The sequence below is a fragment of the Aureobasidium melanogenum genome, assembly GCF_000721775.1.
Source record: "Aureobasidium melanogenum CBS 110374 unplaced genomic scaffold scaffold_39, whole genome shotgun sequence".
Taxonomy (NCBI): Eukaryota; Fungi; Ascomycota; class Dothideomycetes; order Dothideales; family Saccotheciaceae; genus Aureobasidium; species Aureobasidium melanogenum.
In genome coordinates this window covers 17,606-32,657 of record NW_024470091.1, presented here as the reverse complement: position 1 = coordinate 32,657, position 15,052 = coordinate 17,606, and the positions used below count along the sequence as shown (strand labels likewise).

General features: G+C 45.5%; 4 protein-coding genes across 4 annotated transcripts; 1 reads left to right on the top strand and 3 right to left on the bottom strand.

Annotated features, from left to right (window-relative positions):
• Window positions 1-508: 508 nt before the first annotated feature.
• Window positions 509-2,683, top strand: M437DRAFT_32444 (UvrD-helicase-domain-containing protein; the record flags this gene model as incomplete). Its single annotated transcript, XM_041019234.1, has 1 exon — window positions 509-2,683. A coding segment is annotated over one exon (2,175 nt), but the record flags the coding sequence as incomplete, so codon positions are not given.
• Window positions 2,684-5,457: 2,774 nt separating this feature from the next.
• Window positions 5,458-7,086, bottom strand: M437DRAFT_79353 (AAT family amino acid transporter; the record flags this gene model as incomplete). The annotated part of the gene is made up of 1 exon (XM_041027159.1): window positions 5,458-7,086. The coding sequence occupies one exon, from the start codon at window positions 7,084-7,086 to the stop codon at window positions 5,458-5,460; it is 1,629 nt and encodes a 542-aa protein (XP_040875024.1).
• A 1,404-nt stretch (window positions 7,087-8,490) lies between these two features.
• M437DRAFT_88983 (sugar transporter family protein) lies at window positions 8,491-10,051 on the bottom strand (the record flags this gene model as incomplete). Its single annotated transcript, XM_041028938.1, has 2 exons — window positions 8,491-9,773; window positions 9,838-10,051. 2 exons carry the CDS (start codon window positions 10,049-10,051, stop codon window positions 8,491-8,493), a joined length of 1,497 nt encoding a protein of 498 aa, XP_040875023.1.
• A 1,160-nt stretch (window positions 10,052-11,211) lies between these two features.
• M437DRAFT_60400 (DUF427-domain-containing protein) lies at window positions 11,212-11,685 on the bottom strand (the record flags this gene model as incomplete). Its single annotated transcript, XM_041023750.1, has 1 exon — window positions 11,212-11,685. One exon carries the CDS (start codon window positions 11,683-11,685, stop codon window positions 11,212-11,214), a length of 474 nt encoding a protein of 157 aa, XP_040875022.1.
• Between the last annotated feature and the right edge of the window lie 3,367 nt (window positions 11,686-15,052).

Genomic DNA, 15,052 nt, shown 5'->3' with positions numbered 1-15,052 from the left:
TGGCGTTATAAATAAGATCAAATCGCCAGAGTGAAAAGCTAGGGAAACTACGAAGGGCGTGCTGCAGGGAGGTAAAGTGAGCAAATCAGATATACGCACAATGCGCGGACTGTGAACAAATCGGGTATATAAATATCCTAAGCCAATCTCTTTTCATAACCCGCCTCGATAGTATAACGGCTAGTACGAAGGTCTCATATCGGTCATCGAAATGACCAAGCATGGCTTGGGTAATCCTTAGATGGGAGTTCGATTCTCCCTCGAGGCATCACTTTTTGCTCTTTTCTTTCGTCCCTCGTCATCGTTCCTGCCTTGCTCGGTCGCAACTCTTGAACCTCCATTTTATTGTTCGCTTGATGTTCACGACGCTTTTCTAATTTTCACTTTAGCAGTAGAAATCTGATGGGAAATTCTCCAATTTCGCGGCCGAAAGCACGTGAATCCGCGTCACCAAATTCGCCTCCATCGCGTCTTCCAGAAAGTTGGCGGACGAAACATCCAACCATCCATGGACAATTTACTGGATGGGCTGAATCGCGCTCAGAGGCTGGCGGTAACGTCGCCTTCACTTGCATTGCAGGTCCTAGCCCCTCCCGGATCTGGAAAAACCAAAACACTCACCGCACGTGTATCTTATCTCATTGCTGAACGAGGGTTGAAACCATGGAACATTATCGTTTGTACTTTCACGGTGAAGGCTGCACGAGAGATGAAAGAACGAATCAAAGACCTCGTTGGTGACGGCCTGGAAAAGAAACTCATCCTGGGCACATTCCACTCTGTTGCTCGACGCTTTCTCGTATCATATGGCAACTTGATTGGCATTGACAAGAACTTCGGTATTGCCGATACGTCGGACAGCAGAGCCATCATCACTCGCATTATCAAACGTCAAGGCTTCTCTATCGAACCAGGAAGTGCTGGAGCGAGGTTATCCAGTCTCAAAGCCAAAAGCATCAGTGCAGAGCAATACGGTGTCACTCGCAAGGCCGCTGAGCAGGAGTTCAGTATTGTCTACGCTGAGTACGAAGAAGCTCTGCGAACCTCCAACTTGTTGGACTACGACGATTTACTTCTCCGTTGTGCCTTGCTTCTCCGCCAACATCCCGAGTGTGTCTCCAACATCGAGGCCGTTCTCATTGACGAGTTTCAAGACACGAATATTGTACAATTTGAGCTTATGTGCCTGTTCTCCCAGTTCAAGAAGAATGCCACCATCGTTGGCGATCCTGATCAGAGCATCTATGGTTGGCGAAACGCTGAGATCAAGAACCTTGAACGAATGGAAAAGCGATTTCCTGGCACGGATGTCATCCATCTAGAAGAGAACTACAGATCAGCAGGAGCAATTCTTCAATCAGCTCAGCAAATTATTGAGCAAGACGAGAGCAGACCTGCCAAGGCTCTCAAGCCTACCTTCGGTATTGGAGATCGACCAGTTCTTCGGAAACTCCCTACGGCTGACGCAGAAGCAAAATGGCTTGTTTCAGAAATTAGAAGGACACAGGCTCTCAGCGCAGAACTGCTCAAGCCCAATGACTTTGCGATTCTGCTCAGATCTGCTGCTGTATCTAGGCACATCGAATCAGCACTCGGAAACTCTGGCATACCATATCGCATGGTAGGAGGAACCAAGTTTTTTGATCGTATCGAGGTCAAAATGGTGTTGGACTATCTTCGTGTCATCAACCAACCGGATCACAACGACGCGCTGCTACGGATCATTAACGTCCCCACTCGTGGTGTTGGCGATGTCACCATCAAAGGTCTAATAGACGAAGCGGAGAGAAAAGGCAGTACACTATGGACGATAGTCTTGAACATCGTGCAAGGAAAAGCACGATCAGATATCAAACTCTCCGCTCAAGGCTTAAAAGGCTTGACAGATCTGGTCAATCTTGTCTTGACTGGTCGGAAGAAAATCACAGGCACAGAAGATCAGCAAGCATCTCCCTTCGAACTGGTCGAATATCTGATCAAGAAGCTGGAACTCTCCGAATTCTTACAGAAAAAGTATCCGGATGACTACGAAACTCGATGGGCCAACATCGAAGAACTCAAGGCACAGACAGCAGACTTGACAGCAGCCATGGCACGAGGCGAGGAGTTCCTCGAGGAGGAAGTTCTGCCAGATATTGAAGGGTTGGAGCAACGACTCATCAATCCGAACGAGGATGCGTTGACTTTATTTCTTGCAAACATTGCACTTTCGAGTGAAGCGCAACGCAAGGAAGATGAGAATCCTGATGAGCTTCAACAGCACGTCACAATATCAACCATTCACGCAGCAAAAGGTCTCGAATGGCCTGTTGTTTTCATCCCCGCTTGCTATGAAGGCTCAATACCACATTCAAGAGCCGATGACATCGATGAAGAACGACGATTGTTATATGTCGGCATGACCAGAGCTCAAGCCCTGTTGTACTTGAGCTGCCCCAACAAGAACAGTCAATCTGGAGAAACTACCATGTCTCACTTCCTCACACAAAGAGGCATAGAAGCTTTCTTCGAGACTCAAGGCCCTAAGCTTTACGATGACGCAGTGGTTGAGCTGGCAAGAACACTGAGAAGAGACAAGCCTGCGCTGAAGCTACTCATTGAAGCACGCAGCACATATGAAACTCCTGAAGACACGCATTGGCCCATAGATGGCACTTTCCCTAAGAGCGAAAACACAAGATGGGACCAGGGCCGCGAAATCGAGTTCAAGGAAGGGCTCTATGCAAACAAGCGACGAAGAATGGATAATGAGCAGCAAAATGGACCTACGGTACCAGTTGCTGGGCTCATGCCAGCCTCTAAAGTCACAATGCAGAACCCAGCAGGTTTCTCCACAGCATCAATGACCATACCGCCAAAGATCACGACAGCTGCTTCGCGCATGCAAGAGATGAATTCTGCTCAAGAGGAAGCCAGACTGCGAGACATCGACGCCCGGAAAGCGCCAGTTAAAAAGAATAAAGCAGCCGAAGGGACCGCCAGCATCATGTCCTTCTTTGGCAAACCGAAGATTGCCAGCACAACACCACAATCGTTGGAGTTGACACGTACGACCAGTGTACCTGAGACACATAAACCACCTAAAGTTCCATCCTCCATGCCTCGCCACGTCTCCAATCCTCTCAACGACGTCTCAAATCTATCCTCTTCACGACCATCGACATACCAACAACAGCCAGCCACAACCTTACCAGCAAAAACGGCACAAATATCGGATTTCAAACTCCGCACCACACCCTCAACAAAGCCCACAACTACAAAAAGCAGTGACAATGCTTCAACGGCTTCAAAACCATACACTTTTCTCTCCAGCCCTCCGCCAGCCGAACCACCATCTTCTCCGCCAGAAGAAGCGACTGTACGAAAAAGTGGAGGCGCTGGAGAAAAGTCAGAAGCTTTCAGACCAGCGACTACATTCCATGCTACCAGTGTTGCGCAGGTGGGCAATAGGGTTGGCACCACACGCAGATTGGGCATGGGACGTAGTTTCAAGCCTTGGAGCGCTAGAGGCGGACGAGGTGGTTGAGAAAGAAATCTTTGGTTCCTCGATGCTATTTCTTGTGTTTTGCTATTGCAGCATTTTCAGGCGCGTTTGGTAGTGGAGTCATGAAGCATGATAGTAAACGTGCAGTCTTTTGTTTTGTTTTGTTTTATAGCGTGAGAGTATACCATTGCAAGGAAGGACTATTAATAAAGCGAACTGTCAAACCCTGTGTAGACTGCAGAGAAAGCCCTACCAACGGAGAGTCAATTTCTAATCGAAAGTGTTATGGCAGGCGGAGCCTTCTGGAAGTCAGTCGTGGGATGTGAACACAGGCCGAGCTTCTTACATGTATGTGAGACATTTCTCGTGTTTCTTTTGACTGGTTCCTGACAGTAGGGGCAGCGTCTCCAGTTGAAGACTTCAGCGTATCTCTGTGGTGCTACAGCCGGAGATGCCTGGAATTCGTCGCAAGACATTCCTTCATGCCATGGGGACTCGCATTCGTAGCAGTTTTCGGTAGCACATATGCTGCATATGACCTTGCGCATACTGACCCTACCCGACTTGGAATCGGCGAAGTGGATCTGACCATGACGACCTGACTCTTCATTTCTGCACCAGCGGAAGTAGGGGCTTCTCTCCTAAGCGTTACTTGTTTAGCATCACCATACCATGGAATCCGGTGTGAGAGAGTCCTTGTGCTTACCCTGTGATTTCTTGCGACGATGTTTTCGTGTTCGTGGAATTCGAATGGACATAGGCGCTGGACCTTCTCTCGACCCCAGTCTTGACCATATCCAGTACAAGGGTAAGTGGTTTGTAGCAACTTCATCATTGATCGGGCTGCCTGAAGGACGCAGCTTCCGCAAGTGCTCTTGATTGCCTCACAACAATTTGGATGGTCGTGACGAAGGTCCGGATCGTATTGAGTCCTGTTACGACAGGCTGCGCAGTACATGATACCTCTGGCGGCTTGCTGTTGCATTGTTCGTGGAAAAATATTGATAACGGAACGCCGACCTTGATAGAATCTGCTCGAAAATGATGTTGAGAAGAGAAGCGTGATGGAAAGTCTGGAAGATTGTTTTGACGATTCGCTTCGGTTGAGAGGCAGGTGCGAAGTAGGAAAGTGCCAATGAGCAACTGCTGGTACGCAACTTCCACTCACCGTGTGCTAAACTACGCAAAGCACGTAGCTGCAGGAATGCACAATACTTCTCGAGGAAAGGGAATTGTCCACTGAGAGACGAACAATCATCGGCTCTCATTGGATACATCTCTGCTTCCGAACAAAACTATGCCTTTTTGTAGTGTGGTTTCTGGCTTATGCCAGTGCGGAAGGAGGCTGAGGGTTACGGACTTTGTCACATGATGTTCGTAAAGAAGCACTGTTTCCTGACTCTGTCTCCTAGACGATCGCTCTTTAGCATGTGTGACTATCAAAACGCAGAATACTTTTCCAGATCAGCGCAGTCTCAGAGGAAGGTTGTGATATAGTTGATCTCACTAGGCCATAACGAGATTCGCAGACCATTGTGCCCGTTGAACAGGAGAGTCATTTCTGCGGAGCTTGATGTTGACGACCTCAAAGGTTGCTATGCATCGATTCTCGCTTCGTGCCTGCCTCACAAGTCAAAGAGGGGCATCATTCTTACACATAGCATTTCCTGTCGATTAGTGTTACTATTTTGTACATCAGCAGTCTGAGCATGGAGTCACCTTCCTTCCCAATCGCAAGCTTATTATGAAGTCATCAAGAGTAGAAAAAGGAACATGTTTTTGTTGAAGGTAGAAAAGATCATCATTTCTTAGTCGTAGCTATGTCTGTCATCCGATAGCAGGTATAATGCTTCCAATCATAAAAAAGAAAGGCTTTTGTCCAAAAAGTCCCTCCCAATCGTCAACCCAAATAAGAACGCCGAAAGCTATGTCATAAAAGCTTTTGAGAATATATACACATCATCGTCATACGCTTAGATGAAAGCGGAGGTGACAGACTTGACCTTGGCCATGAAGCCAGTGGCCTTGACCTCCTCGTCCTCATCGTCAGCGAACTCGCGCATGTCGGTGACAACATCCATGTCAGAGGCACTGATCCACAGCTTCCACTCGCGGGTCCAGATCTTCCAGCCGGCGTAAAGGGTGAAGATGACAGGACCGGCAAGGTAGGACTCGAAGAAGTCCTGGGCGTCAGGCTTGCCACCAACGGGGAAGAGAGCGACGTAGAACTGAGCAACGAGACAGATGACGTTGAGGAAGAGACCAATGTAGCTGCCAATGACACCGTACTTGGCCTTGTAAGGCAGCTGCTCAACAGTGCGACCAGAGTGTGCCCAACCCTTGCGGAAACGGATGTGGGCAAGGTTGATGCTACCCCAGACGAAGAAGTTGGCAAGACCAGTAAGGGACAAGAGCCAGGTGAAGAGAACGTTGCCGGCAGCTGCCAAGTTGACAAAGGCAAGAAGACCCATGGCCATCTGGATAATGATAGTGGGGACGGGACGGCCCTTCTTGTCGACGTAGGCGAGGAACTTGGGAGCCATGCCACGAGCAGCAAGAGCCTGAAGAGTGCGGGTAGAGGCAAAGGCGGAGCTGTTGGCGACACTGATGACGGAGACTGTGATCACAGCGTTGAAGATGGAGGGAAGAACCTTGATGCCAGCGAGGCGGATAGCAATAACGAAGGGAGAGTACTGCGAGTGAGCACCGTGGGCGTGGAGAAGGTTGGGGTTGCTGGCGGGAACAACGAGACCCAGAATGAAGAGGCCGACGATGTAGAAGAAAGCGATACGCCAGAAGACCTGCTTGACAGCCTGGGGAAGAGCCTTTCTAGGGTTGGCTGATTCAGCGGCTGCGAGACCGACCAATTCAGTACCACCGAAGGCGAAAGAAGCGGTAACGAAGACGCTGCAGAAGCCCTTGAAGCCATTGCGGAAGGCTTCGCCATTTTTCCAGTACATTACTCCAATGTAACCACGAGTATCGGTAGGAACACCACCACAATCGATGACAATGCCGAGAATGATGAAACCAATGCATGCCATGATCTTGATGATCGAGAGGACGAACTCGACCTCACCGTAGGCTCTCACGCCTAAAAAGTTGATTGCACCCAAAGCAACCAAGAAGATAGCGATCCAGACACCGACGTTGATGTGGGCAGCTTCTTTCCAGAACTTGATGGTGATGGAGGCAGCGGTCAACTCGAAAGGAAGGATAGTCAACCATTGAATGGCGTATTGCCAGCCAATTGCAAAGCCCCAAGACTCGGAGATAAATCGGCAGGCATAAGTGAAGAATGCACCGTTGACAGGGTACAGGACTGTAAGCTCTCCAAGAGCCTGCATGGTTGCCATCAACATTATACCAATGATTGAGAAACCAATGATCAATGATGCAGGACCGCCAGTATGGAGGGCACCGCCGGCACCGACAAAGAAGCCGGCTCCAATAGCGCCACCAATGGCAATCATCTGCATGTGTCTGTTCTTAAGAGAACGCTTGAGTTCATTCTGCTGACCAGTCTGAACCTCATACTCGGGCGCCTCGCTGATAGTCTGGGACAAGCCCTTCTCGGCATCGAAAGCCTTGTTTGCGTCCATATTGAGGACTGGAAAAGAGTGTATAGGAAAGAGAGAGACGAAGGTGTCAAACGAGTGACTGATTGATTGTGATTGTCTGTTGATAGAATGCTGTGAAAGAGGGCCATAGTATGGGTATTATATGTGCTTGGAGTACCTACTGGGATACAGTCGTGTATGCTTCTAGAACCGAGTGGCGCGCCTGGAGCCGTTGGAGGTTTTGGGTGAGATCACGCTAGCCGAAGCTTCTCGCATAACCACACCACTTACCATTTGGCATCTCGGCCGATCCTACCAAGTCTGGAAAATCCAAGAACAAACAAGCAAAAGCATATCCTTATTCTTGAGAACAGTGATGCTTCGTGAGTATGGGTCAACGCACTTGGAGCGTAGCTGTTTGGCAATGGCAATGGCTTCAGGAGTGCGACTCCCTCAGCCTCACACGAAGTCTCCGACCAGCAAATGCTTTGGTGCTTTGATAGGAATTCCGATTCCGCACAACGATGAATATTAAATTTGGTACAGTCTTGATGTCTGTCGCGTGCGCAAGAGACAAAGATGGTAAGATAGCCAATCATGGGGCCGAGACCTACGCAAGGTCCACGCGATGACCATGCGAAATCAGATCACGGTGAGATGCTGAGAACTACAATAATGTTAGCGCAACGGTGAGTACTTCTCCATGGGGTACTCGTATCTGTGCTCTACACCAAACCAGCCTCGAAGTCCAGATGGCGTTCCGGCGGCGCCAGGACCGTCTGTAGCCGCGTCGAGACGAGGTATTTGCCAGCAGGCAAGAATGAGACTACCAGCCTAACGTCGGCACAAAGCTTTGCCCAAGTCAGAACGTATTGTCAGAGATAGCCTTCCCATGGGGTATCGAGATAAGGTCTCATAGCCTGACATCTCGGTCGCGCGGGCAGCGGAGAAAGAGTCGTGAACTGTCAAGGGGCAGAGCTGAGAAAGAAGCAAAGAGAAGAAGCACCGAGCATTTGGCCGGAGAGCATATACCATCAGAAGAGGTAAAGAACAGTCGACGTTCTCGTAGACACATGTTGTGCCATTTATCCCATGGGCACGTGCTCTTTAGCGCTCCATAGCGATGAGCTTGTGTTTGCTATCAACTCCTCTGCGATACACATTCAGTGCGCGAGAGGTAAAAAGAGGAGATGAGAAGAAACGTACAATAATTCGACCGAGCGGGTCTACATTCTCTTTATCAATAGCCATGACTCTCGGTTACAGATCACAGCACGCTATCTCACTGGGTAGAAGGAATGTGTATCTTGACAATTGGATAAAATAATTTCATTTCGTATTGTTGATAACTTAGAGAAATCAATCAGGCTTTGTCACGACAAAGCACATGGTGCCACCTGTACCAACAAATTCATTAAAAACATAAACATGGCCGCCTGCAACATCTTAAACGTGCTCGATCTGGTCAGCGTCTGACATGTTACGCTTCTCGTTGTAGGCGTTTTGGTGAAGTGCCTCTGCAGTGTCCACGTCATGAATGACTCTCATGTCACGGCCCTTGAACTCAGGACCGACGAAAGTAAGGACGATAACATAGGCGTACACGCAGCCGAGGAAGATGCAGATGACCTTGCCGTAGTTGTATCTTTCGACCTTGTGAACAGGAGGAAGAGGGAACTGTGTTCCGAGCTGAGCCTCGATGGTAGAACTTGCGCTGGAGGCAAGGTTACCAAGTTGGTAAGCGGTACCGACGACAAAGGTTCTGAAAGCACCGGGAGACAACTCCATGAGATGGATGGGGATAACACCCCAAGCACCCTGGACACAGAACTGCTCAAAGAAGGCAGCTGCCATGACAGCCTTGGACGAAGTGAAGGTGTAGGGGTAGAGCAACGCACCACCAACAACGCAAGCCACAATGATGGTGAGACGACGACCGAAGATGGTAGAGCAGTATCCCATGATTGTACCACCACAGATCGCACCCAGGTTGGCAACGACTTGAGTGACAGTAACAGCGTTGGCGTCGAATCTGTATTGGTTCTTGAGCATGGTAGGGTAGAGATCTTGACTTCCGTGAGACATGAAGTTGAAACCAGCCATCAACAAAACCATGTAACAAAGGAGGAGCCAATGGCGCTTGAGAGCAATCTTTCCCTCGGCAATGAAGGTACCTCCAAGGCTGGGGCTGCCAGATTCGCGCACAGCTTGGCGCTCGCGGTAGGCTTGGGTCTCAGGAAGACACAGTCTGAACAGAATGAACAAGACAGGAGGGCAAGCGCCGAACCAGAAGAGTGGGCGCCATCCATGGGAAGTGGTGTTGACAAGACCACGGGCGAAGACTACAGCGAGCAAGTATCCAAAGGCGTAACCTTGCTGCAGCATTCCACTGATGATACCACGAGCCTCCTGTGGGCAGTCTTCAAGTGCTGTCGCGGCAACGTTTCCGTAGAGGCCTCCCATAGCGATACCGAAGAGTGCACGGACGGCAAGGAATTGTTTGTATGTTTGGCAAAAGCCGGTGCCGAGTTCAAGGACGATGAAGAGAAGGTTGTTGACAACGAAAGGCCACTTGCGTCCGTAACGGTCTGCTGCAATACCGAAGCCGATAGCACCGACCGAGCGGAACATCAGAACCAGTGTGATACCCCAGGTAATATCCTTTGTGGTTTTTCCGAAAGACTTGGCGAGATCAGACACTGTCAATGAGACGGTGAAAAAATCGAAAGCTGTAGTGAAGGCACGATTAGCACCAGTCCTGAAAAAATTTGCCTTCTTGAAGCCTTGACTTACCATCCCAGGTCCATGCGATGAATGAGCAAGCGAAGAAAAGCCATTGTTGCTTGTTGAGCAGTCTCAGAAGACGAATTGGATTGTCCACCTTAGTCATTGGTGGTTTGAGTGTGGAAACTCGAGTGGCAATGTATCTACCGACAGACATCGACTCGGTTGTCTCGCCAGTAGCAGGGAGGTCTTCCTCATAGTGAGCGGCTTGGGTCTTGTCCATTGTAGCGAGAGTGTCTGTCTATCGTTCGTTAGCTAGGCTCATATGAGAAGCGTGCTGGAGCTTGGGGAAGCTTGGTATCGCGCCAAGTGCATGACAAGCTCACTGCCCAGACGAAATGCCCAGGAACATGAGAAACATACCTGGACAGAAGAAAGCGTTGAAAGAAGGGTCGCGCTTTGTGTGCAAAGAGCTGGATTAAAGACACCAGAGTCGTTGCACAACAGGAACAGTGCTCGATCAGAAGGAAACAGGATGGGTCACACCCCCTCCTTAAATATCTTCGAACGACCTCTCCAGGATCTCCGGGAATGAGAAAAAAGCATTGGCCGTGTCCTGGGGGGAGTCGAACTAGTCGTGGCGCTATTGATGAGCCTTTACTGTGTTGGGTATAGCGGGCCTCGTCGGTCGGCTGAACTATGAGGAGACTCCGCGATTTCTCCATGGTGAAGAGCGCAAATCCGGAGACATGTGCGTGGGGTCAATATTTGGGTTCCGAAGACATCCTAGAGAACAGGTTCTCGAACAATGATTTGACAAGCTAAGAGCTCAAATTACGATCCCGAACAGAGCCATCAAAGTCTCGCTCTTGATGCGCCACGGACGGTATGGCTTTATCGAAGCACTTTCCTTGGCCATGACTAGCATGTCTTGATGAGCTTGTACGTACCCTTGGCAGTCAAGCAGATTGAATGCTAGAGAGTTCTCATCCTCTATGCGACTGGGGAAATGAAGACTCGAGACTCATCCGAGCGATCTTGATGATAGGAAGTGATGGGGCTACTGTATTGCATCTGGGCGGCTTCGGCGCATGAAACGGAGAAGGTGGTGCGGTGCACGTGGTGCGCGGCCTCGAAACGTTGCTCGGACTCATGCGAGAATTACAAGATTTCTGGCGACAAACGCTCACGCTTGTGTGTGCCAGTGACATGCGAAAGCATTTTGCTCCTGCTTCGACACACTGTCACGTTGCCCCGGATTAATCACGAGAACAATCCGGGCCATGGACGATATAAGGTTCCGAGAAAACGCCGCCACATTGTACTCTAGACAAGTGTATGGCATCGAGCGTACGAACGTTTGATCGAGATTCTTAAGACCAAGTATGTAGAACGTATCGATATCGGACTTAAACTTGACCAAAATCGCGCGGAGACAAACTTTTACCAGCCCCTGGTACCCGGTGCACCCTTGACAGACTGTCTCACGATATCGCTGGTCATCCAGCCTCCATAGAAATCACCTGGCTGTGGCTCGACCAGTTCTCCGTCGACGTAGCACTCCCATCGTGGGTCGGCGTAGAAGGATACATAGTCTTTGATGTCGGCAAAGGTTGGAGTTGGGTCTTTGTACGTCCAAGCGCGGCTTTCTACCTTGTCGCCGGATGGTGTTTTGAAGGTAAAGTAGTTGGCGGTACCTTTCCATTCACAAAAGGTCCGTCGAGATGTGGGAGTCAAGTCTAATCTGATGCAAGCTGGTGGCAAGTAATAAGTAGGCGGGTGGTAGGTCTCAAGTACCCAATAGGCGCGGTCGGTAGAAGCAATGGTTTGGCCATCAGGGCCAGGGAATTTGATCAGTATATTTTTCTTGATCTGCTGCAAAGCAGGTGGACGTGGGAATGTTCGAGGGTCCAACATAATAGATGGCGGTAGGTTGTGCTGTATTTATATTGGCTGCGGAGGCGGAATTGGTAAATAGATGGAACGTGGCTTGGTTATAGATAATTAAAATATGGTAAAAGCGATAATGTTGCCGACGGTATAGCAGAGCAAATGGCCGAGAGATTCTGGAGAAGCATGACGCTCGAAGCATGATGCAGGCGTAGCTTGGCAGGGCCGGCAACCAATCATGTGGCCTGCTCGATGCTGCTAACCGGGAAATTATAGCGGCACCCCCAGTCCTCCCGGAGCCCCCAGTCGGTACTACATGTAGTAAGTCTCTGCTCCGGTCTTGCAGCCCTACTAAGGCCTGCAAGAATAATGGTTTTTGCTATAAGAATAATAGAATTAGCGGGTTCTAACTAGGTTACTAGATTAAACTTAGGATAAGGTTAATAAAGCTTAAATTTTTAATAGTATAGTAATTTAAGGTATAATAACTATCTATAACCGGCATAGTAGGTTAATCTAGTATATACTTAAGAGGATAGAAATAATAGTTCTAGTAGCCTTTATTATATTACTATTTACTACTACTATAAAGCTATTTACTACGCTATAGCTATATTACTAAAGAATTACTAATAATATATAAGCTTACTATTTAGAGATAAAAAAGGAGGTTACTAGTATATAGGCTATAAAGAAGGAAGAGATAGTAGTATTAATAAAGTACCTTACTAAGGTAGTATTAACTAGTCTTATATAAGTAGTAATAGTATAATAGATCTAAAGTATTAAGTTACTAGTATAGGTATTAGTATAGTAATTATCGATAGTAGAGTATTCCTATTATTAAGTTTAGCTTATATATAGTTATGCCTTATACTATTTAAGCTTCCTCCTTTTAAGTAGTTAGCTTTTTAATAATAAGCTCGCTTCTTATATACTACTAGCTTATAAGGGTAACAGCCTTTTTAGCCTTTAGGTATATTAGTCTTATTAATCTACTAATGTCTATTAAATTTATCTAGAAGAAGATAGCCCTTTAGTTATATAGTTAACTTATAGAAGATAAGGTATTTATAAGAAATACCTATAGTAGCTTAAAAAGCTCCTATATAGACACTAATATAAAAGGTCCTTACTAGCCTACTATAGTTATAATTATTAGTATAATAACTCTTTTAGATAGTATTAATAGCTATATTATACTATTTCTTAGCCTCCTTAAGAGTATAGCGATAAATCTTATAGATATAGCTTTAATAGAAAGGACTAGTATATAAGTAAGCTATATATTTTAACCTACTTATAGACTATATATAGCCCTTTTATTAAACCCTCTAGTTATTATAGAGCTTCTTAAAGAGGGTTAGAAGGTTGTTATATAAGTTATTAAGCTATGCTTTAATAGTAGTATAAGTGCCTTTAAGGTAAGAGGTCGTTAATTCTCTAAAGTGCATAATTTAATTAGTCTAGTACTACTTAGATTCTTAGAAAAGAGTAAGTCTTTTTAAAAAGTTATATATTCTTACCTTAATAAAGCAAATTTAAAAAGGCTACTACTCTTTATAGAAATAGTTAATAAACTTAGAAAATTCGTCCTTAAATTTAGTTACTCTTATATTAAAATTAGCCTCTATTAGCAAGTTAAGTACCTTATAAAACTCCTTTTATATAGACTAAGTCTACTTAGACTTAATATAGCATTTTTCCTTTTTACTCTATACTTATATATAGAAGCCTCTAAGCTTATATACCTTATTTAGGATATCCTTATTTATATGCTATTAGTATATAATAGAAGGAACCTCTAGAAGTACCTTATTAAGTATATTAAAGAAGGCTTAAGATTAGTCACTTATAATAAGTTATAAATAGTAAAGGAGGTTCTTTTTTTTAAGTAAGATTTTAATATTATTAAGTACTTTAATAAAGTCCTTTTTAGCTTTACTAGAGACGATAGTAACCCTAAGGTATATAGTAGTATTTTAAGTAGTCTTTATAATAATATTAAGAAGAGGAAGGTTATATATATTAGTACTATATATATAGTTAAATAGAAGGATATCTAGATAGTTATAAAAGATCTTAAGTAAGGTTAGGTATATTATTAGTAGGTACTTAATCTTACTAGTATCTAAATTTAGTTAGTATTTATAATAGAATAGCTTATTATATAACCTATTAAAGAGCTATTCTATATAAGTAGTAATAGTAACCTTTTTAAGGTGCTACTTTAAGACTTAGTTTATAAGGTTATATTAAAGGATAAGGACTTCTAGCTTATATTAATATAGATAGTTTAGTATATATAAATAATAGTAGGACTTTAAGTGCCTATTAATTATAGCCTACTAAGTAGTACTTAAGGACTACTTATAAAGGCTAGATAGAGTAATAGGTAGATTAGCTATATAGTTATAGGTATTCTTATCGATATGTTATATCTCTTATAGCCCCTTTAGCTTTAAGGGCTCTAAGGCTATAAGGACTACCCTTATCTTATAGTCTATCTTAATTAAAGAAGCTCTATAGTAATAGTAAGTCTTTTTTATAAGCTTATTGTAGTTTCTTAGCTTACTATAGTACTTATACTTCTAATTATACTTATAGATAATCTTATCTTTGTTTTTAAACTAACAACCTTTAATAACTCTAACTAGTTTAAACCTATATTAACAACCCTAAGTATTACTAGCTTTAATAGTAGTAGTAAAAAAAGGGTATTAGGCCTTAAAAAGAGTAGTATTAATATAGTATTAGTATAGTAAAAGAAGTAGTAAAAGAGGTAGTAAGTTATTTTTAGGATTTGCACTTATTATATTACCTCTTAGATTCTAATTAATAACTTTATTAGTATATAGTACTACCGATACTTAATTAATTCTTATAGTTTAAATAACATCTTATAAAAAGAGGTCTAGTATTAATAATTTATAATTTTCCTAGCTTATATCGATAACATAGTGGTGGAGTTATGCATGGTAGAAGTTAAAGTGGTAGATAGCTAAGGTGCGAAGCCGGAGCGGGAGCCCCTCGGAGTTATCGGAGTACTGGGGGCCTCGGGGCCACTGGGGGTGCCGCTATAAATTCCCCTGCTGACCCGTCTGTTGGAACTTGCGAGTCGAAGCAAACACTGCAGTGCGGGGTGTCACAGTAAAAAGAAGACATCATCTTGTCTCGAGCGCGAGCGACCCTTGGTTGTCTTTCTCTAGATGCTACGATAGTCACAGGGGCGCGGCAATCTTGCGGTCAGCGACGGACCATCTGGAATCAGGAGGAAGCGGTGCCTGAGGCCTAAAGAAGCTCGGGCTATTCTTCTGCGGTGTTATTTCAGTCTTTTGTTTGTCTCGGGCACCTGCAGACTACAGCATACCTTAATCGACCCTTGATTGCGTAC